Source organism: Sylvia atricapilla, chromosome 6 (genome assembly GCF_009819655.1).
Source record: "Sylvia atricapilla isolate bSylAtr1 chromosome 6, bSylAtr1.pri, whole genome shotgun sequence".
Lineage (NCBI taxonomy): Eukaryota > Metazoa > Chordata > Aves > Passeriformes > Sylviidae > Sylvia > Sylvia atricapilla.
Window position 1 is genome coordinate 36051045 of NC_089145.1, and position 27327 is coordinate 36078371.

The window sequence follows — 27327 nt, forward strand, 5'->3', positions numbered from 1 at the left end:
ATTTACAGTCTCCAGCAGCTTTTTTTAATTTTCTGTGCCAAGACCCCAGTCAAACGTGTGTTTCTTCACTAACCACACATAAACAACATCTATTTCAGCATGAAACAGATGCATTTCAGAACTTCTGACTGCAAACAGAACAAATTTGTGTCATTTTTAAACACTGCCTTGAGATCTTCATTTTTATGACCATGGTGAGAAGACCTTTCCAGGAAAGCCAGATTAGATTTGAGAGACACTGGGGACATAAAAATACTATTTTTTAAACAGCGTATCATTAAGTTCCAGTTCTGATCTTTGTTATTACAACCTCTTTCACAAGTCAGTAATTCAAGATCTCTTGGGCACAATGTTGTGAGGGATAAACTATCCCAATGGATCAGAACTGGTTTAGTACTAATATCCTCTGTCAAAAAGCAAAAAAGCTTTCCCACCACGGATGAGACAACTAACAAGTCAGGATTGTAATGGAAATTACTTCCAAGACTGCTAGACCCAAACTTGGATCTATTTACACAGGCTGTGAATAGACAAGAGTTTATTTACAGATGGTTTCTCCCCAGCCCTGAAATGCATTTTGGGGGAAAAAAGATATTAAAACAACATCAACAACCCAGCACTTAGGAGCAATCCTACAATCAGCTATTGTGTGCCCTGTGACAGACAAGAGAAATAAACCCCACAAACACTAAGAAAACACACCTCTGTTTAAAGCCCTCATGGTAGTAACGAAAAGCAAAGTGGGCAGGAGAATTTTGGAAAAGCCTTAAATATTCCTCTGTAACCTAATAGTGAAGAGAAATATTTGCTTAACCTCCACCTTCACCATCCAAAAAAAGAGCCAATTACTCTAAAAGCTACCAAATTTCCCAAGAAGAATTTAAAGCATTAACCACCAGCACCAAAAAGCATCTGAGGAAGAGGCAGATGGCCCACAACCAGAGAGGCTGCTTGACTTAGACATCCCAAAAACAACTGTGCTGGAGATGCTGGTGACTCATTATTGGTGAAGGAGCAGAGAAACCACTTGAAGAGGTGAGGGGAAAATTCCATTTTAATTTAAGAGTACTCTCTAGCAAACCTTTCCCGAGCTCTGCAACATAAAAACACTTGGATATTCACTAATAAATGCATTTTATAAACACTTCTAACAGCCCTCAGCAAGCACAAGATGTGCCGTCTGCACTGAGACTTACCAGGGACTAAGAAAAATAAAAGTACGATGTTTATATGTTAAGTCTTTTCAAGAAAAAGGTTTAGCTTACTTTTAAAATCATCATAACATCAATGACTTTAAAAAATAAGTTTGCTGTGCACATTTGTCATAAGAGGCAGTGCCATCTGATTCAGTATTCCCTTGATACAGTTCCTGTTGCAGGCCTTTACAAAAACAAAGAGCAAACCAATGACCTAGAAACAAATGCAGCCTCTCAAACTACTTTAAACTCATTAACTTTATACTTGTTTTGGATTAATAACAACGCCTGAAACGGCCGCCAAAAACTTTTGATTTCAATTTGCCAGGCCGCACGAGGATAAAGTTTGGGTTTACTCCTTATCTGAAACCGTTTCAGGAGCAGAAGGCGCATTTTTCATAACCCAGAGAGAGTGGAGGAGGAGGGCAGAGGGTTGTGGTGTTTTTTTGTTTAAAGGGGATGGATGTGTTTACATGGCACGGAGCAGAGCCATGCATCCAACCCAGCTCCGGAACCGGAAACTGGATGACATGTCAGCACAGCTCTCCACTAATTACCAGGATAATGAGAAGCAGAATATTTCTTTTTTTTCCACAAAGAGATGACACAAAAACACTTCCCTGCAACGCAACTAGTTATTTCTTGTCGTGCTGCCTGGTTATTTCTTGTTGTGCTGCCCTGCACTGGGCAGGCACACACACAAACAAAGCAGCTCAAGGTAGGCTGAGTTCCAGATTTCTGACAGCTGAAATGTTCTTTTAAAGGATTTAGTGCTAGAATCCCTAGGAAAGAAGTTGACTGATCTGTGTGCAGCACTGTAGGAGAAAAAAAAAAGAAATAAAAGAGGAAGGTAAATATGCACCACAAAAACTTTTAAAAATAACTCCCTGAGGTCATAAGTAACCATTTCAAAGGGGTGGTGGGAACAGGATCCATCTATAAAACTTCAATTTGAACATTAGCAAAGGGCCCTCCCCCAGCAGGAGCAATTACTGCTGCCTTTCATGTGGCACAGTAACACACCTTCCCTTGCACGCTTGGCTGTGTCAGGTCTATTTTAAACACACTCAACAGCACTACAAAGCAAAACATCCCACAGCCTCCCTCCCCATGCAGCTGAACATGCACATTGCCAAGTGCAGGTTGAAAACTTTGAGGCTTTCTTTATAATTCGCACAGCCCTAAAAGCTGCTGAGCCTCCCTGAGGTATGAGGAACATCCCTGAGGTATGAGGAACATCCCCGATGTATGAGGAATATCCCCGATGTTTGAGGAACATCCCTGATGTCTGAGGACAGGGCTCATATGAAAAGAATCACTGCCTGCACCTCCTGTCTCCCGTGCCTGTGGTTCGGGTGATGTGAGCACCAATACAGAATTACAGAATCACAGAATGGTTTGGCTTGGAATGGACCTAAAAGATCATCCAGTTCCAACTCCCTGCCATAGACAGGGTCCCTCTTTGTATGCACCATTCCAAGAGCATCTACTTGATGTGCAGCTCTAACTCTACCTCGTGCTGCAGTCTGTTCCAGCTTCTGAAGAGCTTTAATCTGCTTCTGCCTTTCACGGGCTATTATTAACCTCGGGGATAAAGTGGCACCCTTTTAATCAGGTGCTTTAACTGGATGCGCTCTGCAAACAGGTACAGCCAAGAGAGATCCTCTACCTCCTCGGGCAGTAACGTGGGAAGTATCGCCTGCGATATTCACCAGTTCCAACCTCCAAGAAGGGCAGCGGTAAGAGAGAACCCTCTCTGGTGCTGCAAGCACAGATCCCAGAATGGTTTGGGTTGGAAGGAACCTTAAAGATCTCATTCAATCAAACCCCTTGCCATGGGCAGGGACACTTTCCACTCTCCCAGGCTGCTCCAAGCCCCGTCCAACCTGGCCTCGGACACCTCCAGAGACGGGGCGGCCACAGCTGCTCTAGGCACCGTGTGCCAGGCCCTCACCTCCCTCACGGTCGAGCCTTTTTTGCACTCAAGTGGGAATCCTCCGGCTTTGCCAGAGGCCGCCCCCCCCCGCCGCTCACCTTGTACACGTCGCCGTAGGTGCCGCTCCCCACCCGCTGGATCAACTCGTAGTCCTGCTGCGGGTTCCGCCTCAGGATATCCCCGCTGGCCCGCGCCGCCGGCTCCATGTCCAGCGCCGCGTCCCCGCCGGCCCCGGGATGCTGCTAACGCGGCGGCCCCCGGCCCATGGCTCCTGCGGCGGCAACGGCAGCTCAGGGGGCTCCGGGCGGCCCAGACAAAGGGCGGGCGGGCGGCCGCGCCCTCCGCGGCTCTCCGGGGCAACCAGGAAGCGCCGGGGCAGGCAAGAAGCGGGGCCGGGCAGGAGGGAGCTGCGGTGCCGCCGGCGCTGCGGCCCGTCCGCCGGGGCGGCCAGGCCGGGCCGGCTCCTACCTGCGCGCCGCAGCCCTTTGTCCCGCCGGGGAGGGAGGGAAGGAGGGAGGGGGAGCACCGCCGCCGTCGCCTCCTCCTTTTCCTCCTCCTCCTCCTTCTCCTCCTCCTTCTCGTTCTCCTTCCGCGGCCGAGCCGGGCCGGGTTCGCTCGGGTCGGGACGGGACGGGCGGGCAGCGCCGCCGCAGCGCCCCGGCGCGGCCAACGCGGGCCCCGCTCCCGGCCCGGCCCCGCTCCCCGCCCGCTCCCAGCCCGGCCCAGCCCCGCTTCAGGCTCGGCCCCGCTCCGGGAACCGCTGCCGTGGGGCTGTTCCAGGGCGCTGCCATCCCCGCGGCCCTGCGGCTGCCGCGTCCGGGGCTTGCGGAATGTCGGAGTGCTTTAGTTTGGAAGAGACCTTAAATCGCATCCCATTCCACCCCCTGCCATGGCAGGGACACTTTCCTCTATCCCAGGTTGCTCCAAGCCCCTGGCCTGGGACATTTCCAGGAATCTAGGGACAGCCACAGCTGCTCTGTGCCAGGGCCTCACCCTCACAGCCAAGAGTTTCTTCCCAATATTCAACTTAAATCTTCCCTTTCCCAGCTTAAGTCCATTCCCTCTTTTCCTGTCCCTGTCCCCAGTCCCTCTCCAGCTCTCCTAGAGCCCCTTTAGGCCCTGGAAAGGGCTCTAAGGGCTCCCTGGAGCTTTCTCTTCTCCAGGTGAACGCTCCTGGCTCTCCTAGCCTGGAGCAGAAGGGTTCCAGCCCTCGGAGCATCTTTGTGCCTCTTCTGACCCTGTTCCAACAGCTCTTCATTGCGGAGGGAGAAGGGCAGGGACAGGCAGGGCTTTCAGCCTGTACCCCTTGGTTTGAGGCAGGAAGAAAGCCCCAGTTTGGCTACACCACATATATATATCTATATATATATCCATATATATATATATTTATATATATATGTATGGTTATACCAAACACCACACTGAGCTTTCCATCTTTCACACCGGAGGCTGGGATACTTCCCGAGAGGCTCAAGAGCAGAAGGAAAAGGAGGAGGAAGACGAGGAGGATGTAGGACTGATCTGGATTGCAGCCTTGCAGCCATATGATGTAATCCCTTCTCATGGGTTTATCAGGTACTGTGGCATTTTGGCTTTGTGGGCAGCCAGTGCAATGAAAGTCACACCAGAATTACCTCAGACTTGTTGAGACTTGCTCCCTGGGCTCACTTAAGTCAAAAAAAGCTGCTGTGAAACTGCAAAGTGGAAAGCATTTATAGCTGCCTTTCCCAATTATTTTCAGCGAAGAGCTGAAGTTCTGGGCAAAGCTCACCCGTGGTCTAGAAATTAATGTTGAACAATTTAAGAAGCCCAAAGGTGGGGATAGGGAGTAGAGGAATGCTGGAATTTGCAGTAGCACTTGCTGCACGGAGAATCATTAGGGCCTGAAAGGAGGTGTGATTTTCTAGGTGTAAAAACTACCACATACTCAGCGCAGGAAATACGTCTGCACAAGTTAGGTAGAAAAAAATTCAAATGGATGCCAGATGTAGGAGTCTCTGGTGTCCAGCATTGGTTATTTCAGAACAGATTCTGCTTCTTTGCCAGCCGCACAGCCTAGGCAGGTCTAACACAGTCTAACAACAATGTAGCCAGGCACTGATCCTTGGTTTAAAATGGAGCCTGGGTTTTGAACTTGCTCTTGGATTTAGAAATCCCACATGTAGTACCTGACAGAGTGGTGTGGATTGTGTAAGATTTTCCTTCAAACCACAGGCTCCATAGCAGAACTCATTAGGATCTGTGGTGCTTTAGGTTAAACTCAAAGGCAATGCGTGCAGACTCCTGGGAATTGCATAGTGGCCTTTGGGTTTATTGGGATTTATTTATGGGCTCGTTTGGGCTGCAAAATGTAACCTGCCCCGCCTCCCAGGAACAGGAGAGTTCAGGGCTGCTCACTTCTTAAAGAGATTCCCATTTAATTTCCCCCTTGTACTCTCCAAGCTTTCTGCATCCTGTACGTCCTTTCCAACATAAATACCTAAGTTTTCCTGAACCCCCAACAAAAAAGAAGCTATTTACCCTTTAGAGAGCTGTATTTCCTCAAGTGGTTTTTAACAAAGCAATTACCTCTCCCCTCATAAATCAGCTTCCTGTTCTCCCGATAGGGAGCTATTTGCGTCTTTTTTCTTTCCCCTTCCTCGGCTGAAGGGTTTGGATGCTGCTTTTCACTCTGCTGACTTGCTGCTCCTGACAAGCCATCAGATGACAGCACAGCAAGAAGGGCATTTCATTTTCCAGTGGCAGATGGTGCATTAAGACTTGGCCTCCTATAACATCTCTTAGATCTGAGGGGCTGCAGTTCACCGCAAAAGCTGCTGTGTTTAGTCCTTGCTAAACTTGGATTAAGTTTCACTTCCCACCTGGAGGTGCAGTTTCTTATCCCATCTTTCCAGTGGTGGAGAGTGAGTTCTCAGAGCCCATCTCATGTTCTGAGCTTTAATCCACCTTTCCCAGCTGGGTCTCAGTCCCTCCTGGAAAAGCACATCTGAGAGGTGTCCATAGATAAAAAAATGCAGCACTGGGACTGTATTATTGTTACCATTTCATTATTAGGAAAATGGAGGAAACTGCCTGAAATTGTGCCAGGAGAGGTTGAGGTTGGATATTAGGGAGAATTTCTTCAGGGAAAGGGTGGTCAGGCAGTGTTTGCCCGGGGCAGTGGTGGCCAGGCACCATCCCTGGATGGTTTTCAGAGCGGTGTGGATGTGGCACTTGAGGACATGAGTCAGTGACAACCATGGCAGTGCTGTGTTAAGGGTTGGGCTCAATGGTCTTTGAGGGCTTTTCCAACCTTAATGATTTAATTAATGATTCTAATGAATTGTGCAGAGTTTTCAGCGCAAGACATGGTCTCTGCGCCCTGCTAGGCCTGTACTCCTGAGCACACACTGTGTTTTCCACCCCAGACCACGCTGCTCTTCTGGTCAGGCATGTTCAGGAATGTGCTTTTATGCCGCATCTTCCATCTGAACGGGTCCCAGCCTCAAAAGGAATGTTAAGTGGTTTTACATAAGGCATTACGTGGGTTTGGAGAATGTGATCTGTTTGTGCTGCAGTCTGAGGAGGAAGAGCAGCCATGGTTATTTTAACAAGGCACTGAGGTTCACCAGGTAACAGTGGATGCAGAGCTGGAGAAATTTCTAACTGAACCAGATAATAAAGGTGGTTTCAAAAGCAGTGAAAATACTTCAGCCCTAGTTTTTTATCTGGCTGCTAAAATATCTCTAATTTTACACAGTCTAACAAACTCACATGGAAGGCATTCATAACTGTTGCAGCACCTTCAAGTTGTTTTGAAATTTTTTTTTTAAAGTTTGTGGTTTGTGTTTTTCAGACTGGTTTTTCTTCCCAGTGGAACACACACTTGCTTCACCCATGGCCACAAGTGAAGGGCCTGCAGTGGAGCCATTCCCAGGCTTTCTGTGGGCAACTTTCCACCCCTGAGTCCAGTTCAGGGTTGCTGAACCTCCTGAAACTTCTTGGCATCACTTTGGCAGCTTTCACTGCTGCTCATGCTGCTTCACCTGCTCTGCTACCAGAATCCAGAATAAGAGGGATAGGGAAGATTTTGTGGGATCCTGAAGGGTTTCTCACTGCTGGAATGGCCTCTTTGGGGGACAGTTGGGATGGCAGCAGATGTGGGCACGTGATGATGAGTACAAAAAACGCCTGGGAAAAAATAAAGAGCAGAAAGAGAGAGAAATTCTGGCAAGATGGATGGAGAGAACCCAGCTGAGGGCAAGAGGAGACATCCAGACCTGTTGTATATTTCTTATGTCCAGCTTGGGAATTCACTTGCTCAAGGAAGCATCAGTCTGCTGTAGACTGAGGATCTCCCCAGGGGCTGTGCTGAGATGTTCTGGGAAGAGAGAAAAGACACTAAAGGGAGAGAAAAGCCTTTTGTCCCTTGCAGGAGCAGGAGAATTGAACAAGACACAGCTCAGCCCTGTGTGCAAGGATTTGTTTTTCACGGAAGGAAGAGGGGCACTGTGGCTATACATTATGTTTGTGTCACCCCATTTACGTAGATGCATCTCAGGAGACTTTGCAGCTGATTGTGCTCTTTGCATTCAAAGGAAGGAAACCAGCTGGATGCCCTTCCCTCCCACGAGCACGCACAGGAGGGCAGAGGTGAGAGCAGACAGCAACTGCTCAGCACAAGGATGCAGGAAAATGTGGCCATTTCCATGAAAAACAACATTAAAAAGGGAAATTCAGAGCACTGCCTGGAAACCCGGCTGCTTCCCCCATTTCCAGGTGCACAAACCTGCCTGGAAGATTTTTGCGAGTATCCTGCTGAATCATACAGGCAGGTGGATTCAGTTGGTTCTGCCAAGAGGAGCTGGAAGCCTTTTCCTGGCTGAGGTGTATCTTCAGGGGGAAATCCTAGAAACAAACTTGGCACGCACAGATTTTGGCTTGGGCTCGCTGAAGCCACGTTGCAAACAAGAGAAGAGGCTGGGGAGGAAGGATGTTTTCAATAGTGTCCATCTGCCTGTCAGTGCAGGAGAGAGGGGACAAATTAAAAACAGTAACAGAAATAGATGGGAAGTTTGGCTTAAGAGAGATCCTGTGCCTTGCTGATCTCTAAACTGTAGAATCAGGGAATTACCCTGAGGATCATCCAGTTCAACTCCTGGCCCTGCACAGACACCCCAACAACCCCACCCCTGTGCCTGAGAGCTCTCCTGGAGCTCTGGCAGCCTTGGGAACATGACCATTCCTTGGGGAGCCCCACCACACTCTGGGGAAAGAACCTTTTCCTAATAAAGAGAAATAAGAGGGTCACAGTCAGATGGTGTAAAGGCAGCCACAGAGGTAAAAGGCCTGGGCTGATGATTCTTTATCTCCATGGTTTTTTTATTCTTAAGTAGCTCCTTTAGTTTAGGGAACATCTTCCAGAAGGAAGAACCTCCACACTGATTGATTAAACAAGTAATTTAATTAACTGCTGGAATTCTGTCTCCTCCACAGTGAAATACCTCTGTGCAGCCCTGGTGTGCAATTGTGTTTACAGAAGCAGCAAAGATAATTCCTTTGGCTGCAAAGCCCATGTAAATGTAGGCGGTCATAGCACAATTCGGGGTGAGAAATGGGAGCTGCAGGAATAGCAGGATTTCCTAAGCAACAAAGATCTGCTTCACTTAAAATATTTAAGGAAGAAAAAACCCCAAAACATCAAAAAACCACAACAGAAAGATGTTAGGAAGGTTTTAGCTTCAGGACTGGGGGAAAAGCTGATTCTGTTTTATCCGTTTTTGGTATTTCCAAGGAACTGAGGCCTCCTAACCCTAGAATAAGGGTACAGAAATGAAAGCAGTGCAAGGAATACTCATCACAGTCAGGCAGTGTAACCACCAGACACCGCCTTGCAACATCCTTCAGACACATTTGACATCTCAATCCCTTTGACTTTCCCATATGATTCAGCAGAAGCAGTGAAAGAGCAAAGCCGAGAAAGACAGAAGTGATAACAAAAAACTGTGAGGAGGAAACACACACATTCCAGAACCTTGGCTAACCACTGCAAGAACAGATCTGTCACCTGGGGGCTCAGGCAGCTCCTTCTCCAAGGAAAACTGGTGTGGATGGCAGCATTTCCCTCAGCAGCAGGTCCCAGCGAGCCCATGGTGGCACCTGAGCAAGAGCAGAGCCTTGGCAGCGTCCCTTTGGCACCTCTTACATAAGCATTGCACAACGTGCCCGGGTTCTGTTTGCGAAGGGCCAGGGATATGAAAAGCAACTGGAAATGCTGCCTGGGTAAGTGGGACACTCGAATCAAGGTAAATTATGAAACGGCTCCTGCCAGCAGAATGCAGGATGGATTTAAATCCAGGTTTTCTCCGAATTGTGGGGCCTTTTCTGCGTTGTGTCTCGTGGTGTTGAACACCAGCTGTGCTCTCCCTCTGTGGGACATTTTCTTTTTTTGCCTTTCCTCCATTTAACATAGTTTTTCCTCAACAATCCTTCCAGTCTGTGACTATTTAGCACATCTGCTGTAAAATCAGCCCTTTGTGATCTGGTAACTTGAGCAGCAAGAATGTAAAGATGCTTCCTATGAAGGGCTGTCTGCAACTGAGAAAATAAAGGAAGGATGAATTGGTGGCGAGAAGAGATGGATGAAAATGAACAAATGCTGAGTCACTCTCTGACAAAAAAAGATCATGCCCCTGACTCAGGATCATAGGAAATAATGCAGGAAAAGGCCTTGGGAGTTCATGCAGAGAATCCCCACAGCACAGGGATCAAACCTCTCTGCTCCTCTTTCACTGGGATACCAGGTGCCATAATGGCGAGAGAAGAGGAGAAAATGCCAGTAAATGGGGCAGTACAAGCTTGACCTTAACAGCAATTCTCAAAGGGAATGAGGAATACAGGACCTGAGCCCATCTCAGTTTAGACTTTCAAATTAACAAATTTCCTTCTCCATTCTTTTTTTTTTTTCCCTCCCCTGTTCATTTCCCAGCTGCTTTTCTTTTAATCTCCTCTTCAAGGTGAGCCCCTCTGACAGTGTCCCGTGTAAGAAATCCCTCCTCACAACACCTGTTCTCTTCTCTGCTGCATTGGAGCAGCAACAGGCACATGCAATCTCAGGGATTATTTATAAAAATCCTAATGCAGCTTCTGCAGAGCCGAGTGAGCTCCTCGTGGTCGCAGTGCCCGGCAGGGGTGGGCAGGATTCAGCTGTCTGCCACGTGAGAGAGCCAGCACTTCAGAGAGCCAAAATTACATGTTTCCTTCTGATGCTGTAAACACAGGGAAGAGGCCAACGGGAGGCAGTCACAGAGTGTTGGAGGAGGCACTCAGGAATTAAGTATCAGCATATCAATGGGAGCATAACAACACACGGCTTTGGTAGATATCAGATGCCTGGAACTGAAAATTGGTTCGTTTTTGAGTGTTCTTCCCACCGTCAGGAAAGAAGAGCAGATCCTGCTGGCTCCTGTGAAGCCGACAAAGCTGGGTGGCTTTCCCTGACTGCTGGGGGTCAGAGTGCTGAAATGATGAGCACTCTCCCAAAATCTCCTCTTGCAGATACATTCTGGGGCTCAATTCTCTCCCCATCCTGCCAGATTTTGTCCCTCTGGTGACCATCACATTTCCAGTTTCATCAGCTGATCTTTGAGTGCTGTACCACGTGTCTTCCAGAGAGCAGCACTGGGCTGTGGCTTTCAGAATCAGGTGTGGCTTGATTCCAGCAGCTTCTTGCCATCACAAGTGTGGGCAAACAGTAGCTGAGGACAAGTGTGTTCACTCCCATGCTGGTCCACATGGAGTGGCTGGGAGTGGGGAAGCTCCCTGTGGAGCCCAGAAAGCCAAAGACAGCATGGGCTGTGTGCCCAGCAGGGTGGGCAGGAGGTTGAGGGAGGGAATTACTCCTTTTTTACTCTGCCTTTGTGACAGACCCCACCTGCAGTGCTGCCTTCAACTCTAAGGCCCCCAACATGAGAAGGATGTGAAGCTGCTGGATCAAGTCCGGAAGAGGCCACAGAGGTGCTCTGAGGGCTGGAGCCCCTCTGCTCTGGAGCCAGGCTGGGAGAGCTGGGGGTGCTCACCTGGAGAAGAAAAGCATCCAGGGAGAGCTCAGAGTCCCTGGCAGGGCCTAAAGGGGCTCCAGGAGAGGGACTGAGGACAAGGATGGAGGGACAGGACACAGGGAATGGCTTCCCACTGCCAGAGGGCAGGGAGAGACGGGATATTGGGAAGGAAATTTTGGCTCTGAGGGTGGGAAGGCCCAGGCACAGGGTGCCCAGAAAACTGTGGCTGCTGCATCCCTGGAATGTTCCAGGCCAGGTTGGACAGAGCTTGGAGCAGCCTGGGATAATGGAAGGTGTTCCTGCCCATGGCAGGGGTAAAATTAATAAGCTTTAAGTTACCTTCCAACTCAGACCATTCTGGGATTCTATGTTATCAACTGTGCTTGCACTTAAATCCTCCCCAAAAGTGTCCAAGTGTCCAAGTCCAGCACCTTTTGTGCCACATCTACATGTACTGACTGTCTCCTGCTGCCTGTGGATGCTGCCAGCACAGGTGAAATTTGGGCCTGACCCCAGCCCAGGGCAGGATCCCTGTGGTTATTTCTCAGCCCAAGTGCTCCCATGCACTCACCAGACATCCTGGTTGTGCCGGGTCCCCCAGCCATGGCCCCTTGTGGGTGGGTGCCCACAGAGGTGCTCGGTGTCCCAGATGAGCCAGGTGCTCTGCCCTGGATGTCTTCAGGGTGTGGGTGCCTTCAAGTGTAGATGTCCAGTAACAGTCCACAAGTACCCAGTGCCCCCAAGTGTGGATACTCCAGGTGTGGGTTTCCCAATGATCCTGGTGCTCTGGCAGGTGCTCTGGATGTTGGAGCACCCTGTCTGCTAAGCCCCCCATCCATACCCCCATAAATGGCCATCGCTGGTTTGGATGCCCCCCACGATCCCAGTGTCCTGGCAGGGCTAACCTGGATGTTGGATCCTCCTATCTGTTGAGCCCCATACCTACACCCCCGCGGGTGCGCATTCAGCACCCCCCGGGGTTGCCGCTCTCCCCGCCCGCGGGTCCCCCGGCCGTGCGCACCCCGAGCGGCGGTGCCCGGGGCCTGCCCCGAGGGTGCCGTGGGCGGGTGTCCCGGCGGGCCGGGCCGTGCCGGGCCGTGCCGCGGTGCCGCGCCGAGCGGCGGGCGGGGATGCTGCTGCCGCCGCCGGCTTCCCCGCCCGCCCCGCGCCGCCGCCGCAGCCCCGCCAGACGCAGCGCGGCTCGGAGCGCGCACGGAGCCTCCCGCAGCCGCCGCCATGGCCCGGAACCGCCGGGACAGGAGCAGCTGGGGTAGGGCGGCGGCGGTAGAACCGGGGGGGAGCGGGGGGAGCGCGGACAATGCCGGGCCTGAGGCGGCCGCGGGCCGCGCCGGGGCGGGGCTGCGGCGGGAGGACGCGGGCGGGGGGCTCGGCTGGCCCGGGCGGGGCGGGGGGCTGCCCGGTGCCGAGGGCACACGCGGGTGTCTGCGACCCTCCCGCGCTATCCCTGAGCGGCCGGGAGTCCGCCCGTTCCCCGCCAGCGTGAGGGGAATCGGGGGTGCGGGATGGGGCGCCCCTCGTTCCGGGGCCTCCTGAGGGGAGGTGTCCCCGGCTCGGGCTGGTCACCGCCCTCGGCCTGGCTGCAGCGGGACCCCCGGACTCACCTGGGGCCAGACAGCCCCGGCAGCTCCCTTGGGAGCCTTTGGGCTGCCCCGGCTCTCCTCCGGCTTGCCCTGACACCCCTCACCCTGGCCCTGCTGTCCCCTCAGCCCCTAACGGGGGCTGCCACCTCAGCCACCAGCTCACCTCGGAGCCGGGATCCCGCTCACCCCACCTTCCGCAGGCAGAGCCACAAGGCCAGCCCTGGATTGTCACCCCTCCAGAGGGTTTTCCCCGTTTATGGAAGCTGTAGGATTTAGTTGTCGAGTCACCCTCCAGACAGGGCCCATTTTAAACCCATCCCCTCACAGCCCCCTGATCCCGGGTGAGCTGGGGCAGGGAGCGGAGCGGGGTGACGGCAGGAGGAAGTTCTGTGGTGTCTTCCTGCAAGGCTTCGCTTCCCTCCAGAGGATCCTCCAGCAGCTACTGATTCCCACTGGAGCTCAGTCTGGTCCCACAGGTGGGCTGCACCCACCAAGGGGCTCCTCCACCTTCAGCCTGCCTGTGATGTATCGCTTCACTCACTCCCACTGACGCGCTGTTCAGTAGGAAATCAGATTTTATCCGGCCATTTCCCGTTATTTGAGGAGGGTAATTTGCCGTTTCCTCTGGAGTCCTGATTCCATGTGAGCTCACTCACGGGTACCGGCGGTATCCCGGCTCCTCAGGCAGAGCGGGTGAGCTGAGCTGTGATGTTTAGATACACAAATTACATTCTAATTTGTGTAGATGAGCGTAGGATTTCCCATGGCAATGATTAACAGTTCGGAGGCATGCTGGAGGAAGCCTTGGGATAACGAAATGTCTGAGCCAGTGATGGGCTTTTTGGGATAGAGGAGGGGAGAAAATGGGCAAAGCTCATTTGATCTGTGCCGTGTTTGGCTGTGACTTAATGAAGGTCCTTGGGTAAAACGGAGGGAAAACTTGCCAGGGAATGTGGTGCCATTCTCAGCTTTGTCTCGCGGAGCGTGTGACAGACGTGTCAGCCCTGACTCCGCGTGTGTTGGGAATTGCACACACGTCCACACGCTGGTGCCTTCCCTGCGCATCCTGAGAGCAGGAGGAGGGAATGCAAATGATGCCGGATGGAAGTGGAGAAAGCATCATCCTAGGAAATACAACCTGGGTCCAGCAAGGGAATTAGGCACATCCCTCAGCCTGTGCTGCTCAGCCCTGCTCTTGGGAAATGTGATGTGTCACTGATGGGATGAACTCTTCCTGAGCTGCTCTGCAAGAATCTGGAAGCGTCCATGGATCCAAGTGGATCTCTGTGGGATCAGCTGCCTTCTGCTGCCACCCATCCACAGCTCAAAAATCATTCCCTGTATCCCATAGACATTCACCTATTCCTAGAGGATTTCCTGGCTCTTTGCCAGGCTGGTTGATGATGCCAGTAAAAAAAAATTAAGAGAGTGAAATGCTTCAATTTTTTACTAGGAAAGAAAAAAAAAAAAAGCTGCCTTTAATAAATTTATTTATTCTATTTATACAACAAAACCTCATTGCCTTGAAAGCTGTGTTTACATCCAGTGACTGCAGCATTGTGTGGTGACATCAGTCCATGGGGTGACTCTTCCACTGCTACATTTTTCAGCTGGCAAAGGAGGAGGCTCGGGCTTTTCCTGAAACTAAGGCAGAAAGGAGAAGTCCTTGCCTTGTTCTAAAAATGGGCTTATGGGTCATTAAAAATATTAACGCTATTTTGAAACGGATCAAACTTTGCCCTAGTTACTCAGGCCTCGAAACAGGCATCTGCTTAGTGTAACCCTCCTTTGTTTCACAAAAATAATTTGCTTTCTTAAAGCTCACAGAGCAAATTAGGGTGAGTATGTGGGATTGCCCCTGGTCATAGCTGGGTCGCTGTCACATCCCCGGGAGCTGTGTAGGGGTGTGTGATGCATCCAGAGTAGGATTTAGCCTTGGGCTAAAGGTCAGCATAAGGTTATGCCTCATTTAAGGCTCTTTCTGAGTGTGCCAAGTGGTGCACAGACCTCACAACTGCTGCCAGTTGAATGGTTGAAGCAGCTGCAGATGAAAAAAGAAAATCACAAATAATTTCTTGCTGTGAGTAGTGGACCCTGCTTTTCCCAAAATAAGGATTGTTAGTTCAAGTTCTGCTTGGCACGGTGAAGTCCAGCCAGCTCATGGAGGTTTGTAGTAGATTACTGATTTTTGTCTGAAATTCTTTGTGCGTGGCAGTTGCAGATGTTCAGCAGCCTGGTCCCTCTGATCCAGTGAGATCCCTGCTCTCAGTCACTCCTTTAAACAGCACAGACTGGAACAAATCCTGTGAAATCTCATGTTTCCCATCATGGCCAATTTTGTGTTGAAATTGGAATGACCCACCTATCAAGAATTCAGTTTTAAAACTGTAAAAGGGATTACAGAGGTTATAGATACTTCTTGGTGAGAGTTTTCAAGCTGGATAGCGGATTTAGGAGAGCTCATAAAGGGAGTCAGAAAAAGCCAAGGAACTATTTTGAGGAGAAGGGACTCCTCTCCAGCCAAGGATCCTCTCTCCAAGGATCATCACTGCCACATCTTAGACTGCCCACAATAGGTTAAAATTAGAAGAAAACTCTGATTTTGCTAGGTTGTATTTAATTTTAACCGTGTTAATATCCTTTCTGTTTGTTGTTTGATTTCTGCCCTTTTTGAGGAATTTTCAGTTTCCAGTTCCTGACATTTCTTTGTGACTCTGAATGCTGGGAACTTGACAAGTGAAAGCTGAGATGTTTCAGACAGAGGGGCCTTTACACAAAATGCCAGAAATATTCACAACCAAATGACTGGCTTGTAAAAGAGAAAAGAAAATAAATTGCTGGGACTTGAAAGAAGAGACAAGTCAACATTGCAAGCTGAATGTGATTATAGAATCATGGAATGGGCAGAGACACTTTCCAGTAGATCAGGTTGCTCCAAGTCCCATCCAACCTGGCCTGGAACACTTCCAGAGATCCAGGAGCAGCCACAGCTTCTCTGGGCACCCTGTGCCAGGGCCTGCCCACCCTCCCAGCCAAGAATTCCTTCCCAACATCCCATCCATCCCAGCCCTCTGGCAGTGGGAAGCCATTCCCTGTGTCCTGTCACTTCATTTCCTTACCCAGAATCCCTCTCCCATGGTTATTGCAGCATTGTACAGGGAATTGGAATAGCTGGGATGAGCAGGAGCAAGAGCAGTCTGGCTTTTTCTTTCTGGGGAAAAACCAGGATGGCCTGAGCCTGCCTCAGAGTGGTGACATGGTGCCCTTGTCCTGCCTCATGTCATGTCCATGCCATAAGTGGCTCTGGCCTTGGCTGCCTCCCTGATTAATGGAATTGGGAAGCAGCACATGGTGTTGGTTTTATCTTGCAGCATTTTCCCTGCTAAGCCCATCAGTGAGAAACAGCACACTTAAATATTGTTTAGGGCCTGGGTGATGTTCAGAGGCAGCAAGTTTTATATCAGTTCCCCCGGATCACTGGCTGGAACCTTCTCCAGCGGGGGAAGGAGGCTGGGACAGGTATTGTCATGCTCTGTGAGGTGCAAGGCAAACCACAGATCCCTTCTGAAAGTCACTTCACTCTAGAGAGTCCCCAGCTCCTAGAGAAATGCTCCCATTTGCCATCAGTTCAGGAAAAGTGAAGTGTTTCAGCAGGAGAATAACTGAACACAGATCTCTCAAATAGGATAGAGGCTCTGGAGAAATGACTGAGTTCTACCAAGCCCATAAAGTGTATTTAAAGCACTTTATAAACATAAGAATTTTATGCAGAGTGTAATTATCTTTCATGTTATATCCTAAAATTTCATGGCATGTTTACTAGACTTTATTTTCAGGCTATTTTAGCAACAGAAGGGTAAAAATAATTTAATGTCAGAAAAAACCCTAAATCAAATACTGGTAGTGGAGATGAAGGGAGGCTCCTACTGACAAACAGAGCCAATGAAGGACCAGAAAATGTGTGCTGGGAGGGAAGTGGGAGTGGTGATGTATCCCTGGAAGTGTCCCAGGCCAGGCTGGTGGGGCTTGGAGCAACCTGGGATAGAGGAAGGTGTCCCTGCCCTGGACAGGGTGTGGGATGAGATGTTCTTTAAGTTCTCTTCTAACCCAAACCATTCTGGGATTCTGTGTTACCCTGGAGGCTGAAATGTTGGAAATAGAGCAGGCCCAGAGTTTGCACCTGACAAACAGAGAATGGCTTTTCGCTGACGCTTTTCCACCAGTGTTCTGATTATGGGAGGTGTCCACCTTACCTCTGACTCAGCCATTCCTGCTACGTGAGCTGTCATGGGCAGAGCCACATAACTGTCCAACCTGACCTTAAACTTTCTGAAAAAATTCTACAAAAATCCCTCTGATTTGCTTGCTTCCCAAGGTTGCCTGCCTGTGTCTCCAAAGCTCAGCCTCAGGATTTGACAGCAGTAGGAGCTGCTCTTGCTTCAGAGCCAGCTAAGCACTGGAGCTTCATGTAGTAGGTGTTGTGATTAAAAATTTCACATTGTACTTTGGCATTTGAGATGTTGTAAGAGGCAGGTTTGGGGGCCAGTTATCATCCAAACTCTTGCTCCTGTCAGCAGTGGTTCACGTGGGAAGGTCCCAAACCACTCCTGCTATCAGCAGGATCATTCATCCCCTTGTTCCCTCTGCCAAAGGGAGAGGGGGCTGAGCTGGCCACACTGGAGCTCGAAGCTGTGCTGCTGCCAGCTGGGTGACTCAGGGCTGGCAGGAGGAAGGTGCACTCCACATCTCCACTGCTCCAAAAAAAGCAAAGGGTGAGGACGAAGCCTGGCAGCAGCAGCCACCCTGCTCAGCTCCCTGCTCCAACCATCCTGGGGTGCAGAGCAGGGTCCCTGCCAGGAGAATGTGGAAGTGCAGATTGGGTTGGCAGAGATGTTCACACAGCTGTGCAGCTCAGCTGTAGGAGATTGCCCTGGCTTTGGAGAGAGGACAGCTTGGGATCCCAAAGGGAGACTGCCAGGTGTAGCCTTTTACAGAATCGCAGAGTCATTTAGGTTGGAAAAGACCTCTGAGATCATCAATTGCCAAATACTACCTTGTTAACCAGACTAGCACTGAGTATCACATGCAGTGTTTCCTTAAGCACCTCCAGAGGTGGTGACTCCATCATGTCCCTGAACAGTCCATTTCTATTTATCTGCCATTCTTGACTGTTGAATAACAGGGCTCCTTTTTCCGCAACAGTTTTCTTCACCTGTTTCTGATACCCTGCAGCCCCAGGGATTGTCATTGATCTGTCATTTCCACAGATTCGTGGCAGCTGTGATTACATCCAGTCTGAGGAGGTGCAGGTGATTTCTTAGTTGGGCACTATACGTTCTGGCTCTGCCATTCCCTTCCTTGCTGCATTTCCCAGATCAGCAGCTCCAGGTGTGAGGGGACAGAATAGCAAGAGAGCATGACAGAGGTGCGTATGTCACCAGGTCCCAGTGGTTCTGGTTAGTGGATGGGCAGCATTTGGTGTTTCTCCTACTTGGATCTGGGGTCCGCTGGTTCTGTAGAGATGTGAAAAATCCCAGCAGAGGTGTGAGCAGAGTAGAGGGAAGGTTGTGTGTCTATGAGACCAGCTGTGTCCTGGGTGCAGGAGATGCATGGAGAGAGACTTATTTACAGGACCATGTAGTACCAGGATAAGGGGAAATGGCTTCCCACTGCCAGAGGGCAGGGATAGATGGGACATTTGGAAAAAAATCTTCCCTATGAGGGTGGTAAGGCCCTGGCACAAGGTGCCGGGAGAAGCTGTGGATGTCCCTGCATCCCTGGAAGTGTTCCAGGTTTGACCAGACTTGGAGTGACCTGGGATAGTAGAAGGTGTTATTTGTGTAAGGGGTGAAACTGAATGAGCATTAAGATCGCTTCCAACCCAAACCCGTGTGGGATTGTGTGACACAGCAAGGGGTGGTGGATGTGTGTGTGGTTAAACCCAGCTTGGGAGGATTTCTGACCTGCTGGCCAGGAACCTTTGGAGGGTGTGGTGCAGGCAGGACTCAGAGCAGAGGTAGCTGTAAGATAGGGCTTTGCCCAGCCGGGCTTCCCTGCTCCACCCTCTGGAAGGCCCTGTTGTCTCCCAGGAGCACCTCTGTCTAGACACCTTCTGACAGCCCCTGCTGAGGGAATTCACCAGCTCTCAGCTGGCCAGGCTCAGCTCTTTGAGGTGCATCCTTTGTGCAGAGCCAGGGCGGGTTATTGCTGGACAACACCCTGCTCTGACTCTCAATGCCACATGCATTGTTTCCATGCTTTATTCCCCATTTTTCCCTGCTTGGATCAGGTGCTTAGCTCAGCACCAGCCTGCCATGGGGAGGAGGAGAGGATTCCTGGTGTGTGCTCAGAGCTCCCAGCCTCCTCAGAGCTGCTGATCAGCGCTGGCTGTCGTGTGGCAGAGGGAGCTCAGCACAGCCGCAGAGGGCAGGACTCATGTGCCAGCAGCAGCCAGGCTGAACGTGCCCAGTGCAGGGGAGATGCTTGGGGAGGGATGACTGTGTTCCCCAGAGCTGTTGTGGAGGGCAGATAAGCTTCCTGCAAGCTGCAGCTCTCTGGAAATCATCCAGGAGGACGGAGGCTGACTGCAAGCTCTGTTCAGGGCTTGGCTAATGGTGCTGTTGGTGGCAGTGTGATATGTTTGGGATGGAAACTCCAGAAAGGACTCACACAGATATCACTGCTGGTCCAAGTGATCCCCTGAGAGCTGCTGATAAGCAGCCTGACACAGCCATACAGGATACTCTGTTCCAGGGGAGTAACGGCAAGTTCAAGCTTCCCATCAAACCTCAATTTTTCTACTCCTTGGTAGTTTGTTTTCCATGCAGTAACTTGGTTTGAATGCCCTCAGAATGGCATTGATGTTTTTGTGTGTGTGACATCTGAGCTGGAGTTCTTTTGCTCAGAGAAGAAAAAGCTCCAGGGAGACCTCACCGTGGCCTTCCAGTACTTAGAAGTGGCTTATAATGAAGGAGAGTTACTTTGTACATGGGCAGATAGTCATAGGACGAGGGGAAATGGATTTAAACTGAACAAGGAGAAATTAGATTAGATATCAAGAAAAAAATTCTTCCCTGTTGAGGGTGGGCAGGCTCTGGCACAGGTTGTCCAGAGAAGCTCCTGGATCCCTGGAAGTGTCCAAGGCCAGGTTGGACAGGGTTTGGAGCAACCTGGGATAGTGGAAGGTGCCCCTGCCCATGGCAGGGGGGTGGAAGAAGGTGATTTTTAACCTTCTAACCCAAACTCTTTTGGGATTCTGATTTCAATGGGGGAATTGGAGTCCAGGCTGCAGCCCCTGCTTTCCACTGGCAGTGCTTGGATAGCTGAGACTTCTGGGATCCAAGAGGGCCTGAGAGCAGGGCAGGCAAATTGGCTTCCTCAGGCCCTGGTCAGGCAGTGTTTGCACACATGATGGGACGTGGCTATGTTTCATTCTCTGGAATGAAATGTATTTATTGTGCAGGCTCACTTGAGGACAAGGCTGATTCCTTAGTGGGGCTCTGGGATACAGTCAGCATTTCTGTGACCTGTTCTTCCATGGTGAAGGGAGAACAGGCTTCAGCAAGCACTCACCAAACATTGCACAATTAGTGGCATGTAATTAACTCCTAGAGAAGAATAAATTAAGTAAATTACAGTAGGCATGTCTGTCAGTCTACACACAGGCACAATGTGGAATATGCTGTTTCAATTTAATTAATTTAATCAAAAGCAAGTCTTAGACCAGCTAAAGAATTCTCTGCTTTTTTTATGCTGTCTGCCAGCCCAGTAAGTACAAACGCAGATCCTGCTCTCCTTCCCCTTCCCACTTGGAATTGCCATATGGAAAAGAGACGTGGCTTCCACCCCGCTCCAGAGTCATGGAAATGAGCTGTTATGAAATGGGCAAAAGGAGCTGGATCCTGACAATTTCTGAATGAGCAGCTGGAGAATTGACGTAATTGCAGGGCGCCGGGAGAGAGCTGAGAGAAAGGAGGAGTCAGCTCAGAAAAGGAGTGAAAACAAAAGTGTGTTTAGGAAAGCTGAGCTCTCCTTCCTTTCCTTTTTGGCTGCCTGAGTTTTTGCCACTGCCAGGTACAGCTTCCTTCAAGGCAAATAATTTATTTATGACCAGAAAGACCAGTTAAAATAATTGATTTCCAGTAGTGTGCAGCCATTTTATAAAATAATCCCTGGCTCTGCAGTGTCACAGATAATCTAAGAAACAGAACCTGGAAGTTTCATCACATGGAAATATGAATATAAATATGAAAAAGATATTTTTTGCCTGCAGATGGCCTACGTGAAAGAAGCAGAGATAGGGATGACTTTAGTTCAGAGACCTGCTTAATATGATCCCTCTTTCCTGCTGTCTCCAAGGGACTGGGGAATCAACATATCCTGCTCATAATGCTATGTGTTGTGCTTGTGTTGTGCAAACAGCCTGGTTTTCCTGGGGTTCAGGAAGCAAGACTGTCCCCTAGGAGACCATGGCCACTTCTGTGTCTGGAGACATTATCCCAAAATCTGTTAATATCTGCTTAAAAAATTACTCTTCTTCGAGTTATGATGTTTTGAAGAGACAAAACAATCCCTTCTCCTCTGCACTGGTTGTTAGTTCAGCTGCTGTAAAGAGCAGAGGGAGAAGATGTGGAAGATCCCATCCAGACACCAGGAGAGGGGATCTGGCACCAGGTGTCCCTCTGGCAGGGGACTCTCCTCAGCCCCCTGTGCTGGGGCTGGATCCTTGGCCAGGACTGGGAAGTCCATTTAGTTCTCTGAGCCAGGGGCATCCAGGGATTTGTGTCTGTCTTGGTACCCACTGCTAGTACAGGATGAGTAAAAACATAAATCATGGAATCCCCCAGAATAGTTTGGGTTGGAAGGGACCTTAAAGTTCATCCAGTTCCACCCCTGCCATGGCAGGGACACCTCCTGCTACTGAGGCTGCTCCAAACCCCATCCAACCTGGCCTTGGACACTTCCAGGGATCCAGGGGCAGCCACAGCTTCTCTCTGGGCCTCCCCGCCCTCACAGCCAGGAATTCCTTCCCATTATCCCATCTCTTCCTGCCCTCTGGCAGTGGGAAGCCATTCCCTGTGTCCTGTCCCTCCATCCCTTGTTCCCAGCTCCTCCCCAGCTCTCCTGCAGGGGGCTCTGAGCTCTTCCTGGATGCTTTTCTTCTCCAGGTGAGCACCCCCAGCTCTCTCAGCCTGGCTCTAGAGCAGAGGGGCTCCAGCCAAATTGCTGGTTCCACTTCCCTGTGTCTTCCTGGTGGAGGTGGGATTTGTCTGGTCTGGGGAGATGGCACAGCTGTTGCACCCTGATGGCTGAGTTAGAGTCAGAAATATTTAAATTTAATTTGATTTACAAATCTTTTTCTGCCCCCGCCATGAGTCACATCCTATCCAAGGATCTCCCCGCTGTCCTTTTTGCGCAGCTGGAAGAAGGAAATCGAAATAGGACTTGGATTACCTGAGCAGGGCTTTGGGAAACACCACAAGAGAGGAGGCATTTCCTATCCTTTATATCACCCTTGCAGCTTGGCAGGGCTTAAAAAGAGCACACAAGCCTGTGGGCCTTTGGCACCTGGCTGTTCTTACCTGCTGGGAATGCCTCAGTGCTGGAAAAGGTGTTTGGTGTGTGCCTGGTCTCAGACACCTTCATTTGGTAATATGTGCCTGGATCCTGACTCCATGGTTTTGAAATGGGAAGGACTGTTTTTTTTTTCCTGGAGTCCCCTAAACGGTTACATGGGGCAGGGGCTGGTGCTCAAAGGGATTTTAGTGCTGCAGTCTGGTGGAGAATCTCGTTTTTCACAGCATTTGGGACTTTTGTTCAGCTAAAAAACTCCAAGCAATGGAAAGAAAAGATCTTTGTCTTTCAGCTGTGGGCAAAGAAAGCTCATAGTATATGTCCAAGAGCCACCAGAAATCCCCTGGCAACCAGGCTTAATGATCCTGGTACTTCCTTGTGGGATCTTAGGAAATCACAAAAGTGCTGCTGTTATTTAAAATATGGAGTTACTGCTGGAGGCTTCTTTATAGAGAGGCCCGGAATGGGCAAATCCTATTCCTCCTGATATTTATAACTTCTCTTTTAGCATGTGCACACACAGGCCTTGTGCCTTGAAACAGCTCAAAACTGGATCCCCAAGGTCAGGGGCTGAAACAGAGACTGAGGAGGTTTAGCTTGAGGGAAAACTTGGGGAAGTTACATCCCGAGCCAGCAAACTGGGAAGTGTTTTTTTGAATGTGGGGGGAACTTTCCATCTCATGCTCCTTTCCCTGCTCCGAGGAGGTTTCACATGGCTGTAGGTGAGTTGATTGGCACATGAATCACCTTTGGCGTCTCTTCCTTGTGCTGGAAAGTTTGGAAAGACCAGGAAAGGAAAATTACTGGAGCCAGCCTGTTCTTCTCAAATCCCAGGGCTGCAGGTCTTAAAATGCATCCAGGTCCTGTAAGATCCTCCTGTGTGATCCCACCAGAGCCCAGGCAGCAGCTCCACAGGGAGCTTTGCTATTTCCAAGTGGGAAAGTGGGCAGTGCTCGTTCTTTGTGTGTGCTTTCCACTTGGGAGCAGAGAAGTGGCTTTTATCAGGATGGGCTTCTGTCTGCATGGCCTGATTCCTGCTGGGAGTGCCCTGGGGGATGCTGATGATGAAGCTTGATGGCAGGAACAGCAGATTGCACTTGGAATATCAGCTCGGGCTGCAGCTGGAGCAGGAATGTGTTGCTACAGGAGCAGCAGTGGCACAGGATACACAAAGGCAGCATCCTTTGATAGAGATGTGAGATCCTTGGACACCTCAGCTGGAGAGCTGCTTCTGTTTTTGAGTCAGCCTTCAGGAAGGACCTGGTGGGGAGCGCCAGAGGAGAACAGATTCCTAGGTACTGTGGTAAAAGGGATGATGAGAAGGCTTGGACTTTGCTTTTCCAGCTGAGAAAGGGCTAAGGGAGGTGTTATGGCAGGCACTGTTTATGTAGGAAGTCATAGGGATCTGTTTTCCACATAGGATAAAATCTAATGGATATGTTTTGCCAAGGGAGATTGCAGCAGGGAATGCTCTGCCTGTGTGGAACATGGGGTCAGATGACCCCAAAAAAGCAAGGAGTCTCCATTGGGATGTCTGAGGCCAGGTGCAGCAGATCTGCTCTGGATGATGCCATTTTGGGATGGATACTTGAGGGTTTGGATCTCTTACTACCCTGTCCAGCCCTGCTGTTGCTGACTCCTCACTGTGCAGAGGAAGGCACCAAACCCCTCTGTTTTTCCCTGTTCTCACAGGAAGTTTTGCAGACAAGACTTACGAGTGGAGCTCTGAGGAGGAGGAATCTGTGAGGAAGGCAGGACCAGTGCAGGTCCTCATTGTCAAAGATGACCACTCCTTTGAGCTGGATGAAGCCGCCCTGAACCGCATCCTCCTCTCTGAGGCTGTCAGGGATAAGGAGGTCGTGGCTGTGTCTGTGGCTGGAGCGTTTAGGAAAGGAAAATCATTCCTGATGGACTTCATGCTGCGGTACATGTACAATAAGGTAAGGCTGCAGCTCAGGGGGCTATTCCCAGAATGCTTTAGGAATTCTCAAGCCTCTCATGAGTGTGGGCTTCACAAAATAAAACAGCAGATCCTTCCCTAGGTAGAAGTTTCTGGTGGACTCTTGACTTTGGAGCAGGAACGTTCATGTCTGCTGTTCTCAATCACAAAATCATTCAGGCTGGAAAATTCCTCTAAGATCATTGAATCCAGCTGCTAACCCAGCATCACCTTATCCACCACTGAACCATATCCTCAGGTGTCATATCCATGTCTTTTGAACACTTCCATGGATGATGACCCCACCACTGCCCAGGGCAGCCTGTTCCAATGTGTGACCACCCTCTCAGTGAAAAAAATGTTCTTAATATCCAACCCAAACCTTCCCTGGTGTAACTTCAGATTGTTTCTTTTCCTGCTGCTTGTTCCCTGGGAGCAGAGCCTGATCCCCCTGGCTGTCCCCTCCTGTCAGGGAGTTGTACAGAGCCACAAGCCCCTGAGCCTCCTCTTCTCCAGGCTGAGTCCTTTTCCCAGCTCCCTCAGGTGTTCCCGGGGCTCCATTCCCTTCCCTGGATACGCTCCAGCCTCTCCGTATCTTTGTTGTGAGGAGCCCAAAACTGACCCCAGGATTTGAGGTGCCTTGACAGTAAAAGGAAGGCAAAACCTCCCTTATGGGGTTCTTAACCTCTTTTTGACACCTCCAGCAACTCCTTGTGTTCCTCCCTGCAGGAAGCAGTGGACTGGGTTGGGGATTACAATGAGCCTCTGACTGGTTTCTCCTGGAGGGGCGGCTCCGAGCGGGAGACGACCGGGATTCAGATATGGAGCGAGGTTTTCCTGGTGGACAAGCCCGATGGCACCAAGGTGTGTGTGTCTCTCTCTCTGTTGCTGACAGCTCATTTTCTTCTTTCAGCTTTTGAGACTCTCCTGTCTTGTCTTAGGTAGCTCTGGAAGTTTAGGGAAGGTTTTCAGTACCGTGTCTCTATGTTAGAATGGATGGGTTAAACAAGTGAGGTGATGTGATGTCCAAGTGTCTCTGATATGTTCTCTAAGTATCCCTCAACTCTGGGCATCTCAGAATTTATTTCTGTACTATTCCCAGAAATCTCATGTCCTTGCAAACTACTTCTCTTTCCTAGAGCAGAAATTGTAAAGGGGAGTTTCTTCATTCAGAGTTGTCACAGTGGATTTGGAGCATCCTTCAAATTCAGCTGATAGCCAGGAATATTTGTATTTATCTGCACTTCAATGCAGAGCCTGACCCAAGTGACACTGAGTCATTCAGGCTGTGATTCCTAACACTGGCTGAGTGTTTTTGGGTTGGGGAGGTGCAATTTGTGTTTGGTTTGTGGTGCAGACTCAGGCAGAGCCTCCTCTGCATTGACAGCAGATGTCTGAGGAGCGCAGCAGCTCTCTCACTGCCCTTGCAGAACATTAACCTTGCTGCTTGCTGGAGTCACCCTGCCATCAGGAGTGGCTGGGATGAGCTTTTCCTTTGTCCCTCAGCATTGAAGAGGCTGAGGCAGAGGCAGTGGGACCTCAGCACAGGAGCTCAGGTGACATTCCTCTGTGGCACATGAGGGTGGCTTTTCCTGGAGTGCTGACAGGAGCTTTGTGCCCTGCAGGTCGCAGTGCTGCTGATGGACACTCAGGGCACCTTTGACAGCCAGTCCACCCTCAGGGACTCAGCCACAGTGTTTGCTCTCAGCACCATGATCAGCTCCATCCAGGTAAAAAAACCTCTGGGGTGGAGAAGTCCCCAGGAATTACAGAGCCTGTCAGGGCTTCCCTTCCTACCACTTGTACCTGGGACCTTTCCCATGTCCCCATGGGGTTGTTGTAAGCTTTAGCCACACCAGCTACCTGTTATCCCCAAGCACGGGCTCTTCTCAGTGATCTGAAGTTGTTTCTTATTTAAATGCAGGTTTATAACTTGTCCCAGAATGTTCAGGAGGATGATCTGCAGCACTTGCAGGTATGAGAAGCTTTGGGGTAATCTAATTGTGGCTGTTTACAAGGGCCTGGAGTGACAGGACCACAGGGAATGGCATCCACTCCTGGAGGGCAGGGTTAGATGGAATATTGGGAAGGAATTTCTGTCTATGAGGCTCTGGCATAGGTTTCCCAGAGAGGCTGTGGCTGCCTCATCCCTGGAAGTGTCCAAGGCCAGCTTGGATGAGGGTTGAAGGAACTTGGGATAGTGGAATGTATCCCTGCCCATGGCAGGGGTTGGAACTAGATGTGGGATTTCAGGTCCCTCCCAAACCAAACCATGCTAGGATTTTATTCTACGACTGTGAATTATCAGCCTGGATGTTGCCATCTGGTGCTGGCTCAGTACATGTGACCCTCTGAGGGTGATTCCAGCCCTGACTGTTGGAGACAAGCAGTTAATGGGATTTTTGGGGCACAGGTGTCCTGCCCATTTTCTGGAATTACCTCCTGCTTTCTCTTCTGTTCAGCTCATTGATTGATTGATTAATTAGGTAGGTTTTTCCAGGAGCTTAAGGAAAGGAAAGAAAAGCAAAAGTCCAGCTGAAAAAATCAACATTTGAAGACTTCTGAATTATCTCAGTCCATAAATATTATTAACAATAACACTTCTTTAACACTGAATTTATTCAGCGTAGCTCTGATCTTTCAGTTTAGATTTTAAGCCATGACTGTTTAACAAGTTGACCCATTTTTAGGCATCTGTGAAACACATTATTGTGCCTTCAGTTAGAAATTAGAGTGCAGAGAGACTGGAGAGTCTTCAAATGTTGCTGCTGGGCTGATTTTAGAGTCTTTGCACAGCAGGGGTTTGCAGGGAAAGTACTTACTTCTGAATTCATTTCCGCTCCTTTCTGGAGTGTTTAGAGGGAGCAGGGCTCCAGCAGCCCCCTGGAGCATGAGAAGTTTCTGGTTGGTATGAAACCAGCAGCAAGCAGCTGATCTGAGCCATTTTCCACAGATTTGGCAGCTGAAAGCCCCAGGCTGGGATCTCTCACATGAGAGCTCAGCAGGGTGATGGTTCCATAATAGTTCCCTGTGCCTCTGGGAT

The 27327-nt window shown here is 50.1% G+C and overlaps 2 protein-coding genes across 4 annotated transcripts in view; one reads left to right on the plus strand and one right to left on the minus strand.

Moving 5' to 3' along the window:
* The window catches only part of MAP4K5 (mitogen-activated protein kinase kinase kinase kinase 5), a 57043-nt gene extending 53262 nt beyond the window's left edge, over nt 1–3781 (minus strand). For both annotated transcript variants that reach the window (XM_066321490.1, XM_066321489.1), the window contains exon 1: nt 3231–3781. In XM_066321490.1, coding sequence (XP_066177587.1) covers nt 3231–3338 — 108 coding nt within the window. In that variant the 5' untranslated portion in view covers nt 3339–3781. The remainder of the gene's footprint in view (nt 1–3230) is intronic.
* Nucleotides 3782–12309: 8528 nt separating this feature from the next.
* Nucleotides 12310–27327, plus strand: part of ATL1 (atlastin GTPase 1) — a 29087-nt gene continuing 14069 nt past the window's right edge. For both annotated transcript variants that reach the window (XM_066321491.1, XM_066321492.1), the window contains exons 1-5: nt 12310–12441; nt 24038–24285; nt 25014–25148; nt 25910–26014; nt 26209–26259. In XM_066321491.1, the coding sequence (XP_066177588.1) occupies nt 12408–12441; nt 24038–24285; nt 25014–25148; nt 25910–26014; nt 26209–26259 (573 nt within the window). In that variant the 5' untranslated portion in view covers nt 12310–12407. The remainder of the gene's footprint in view (nt 12442–24037; nt 24286–25013; nt 25149–25909; nt 26015–26208; nt 26260–27327) is intronic.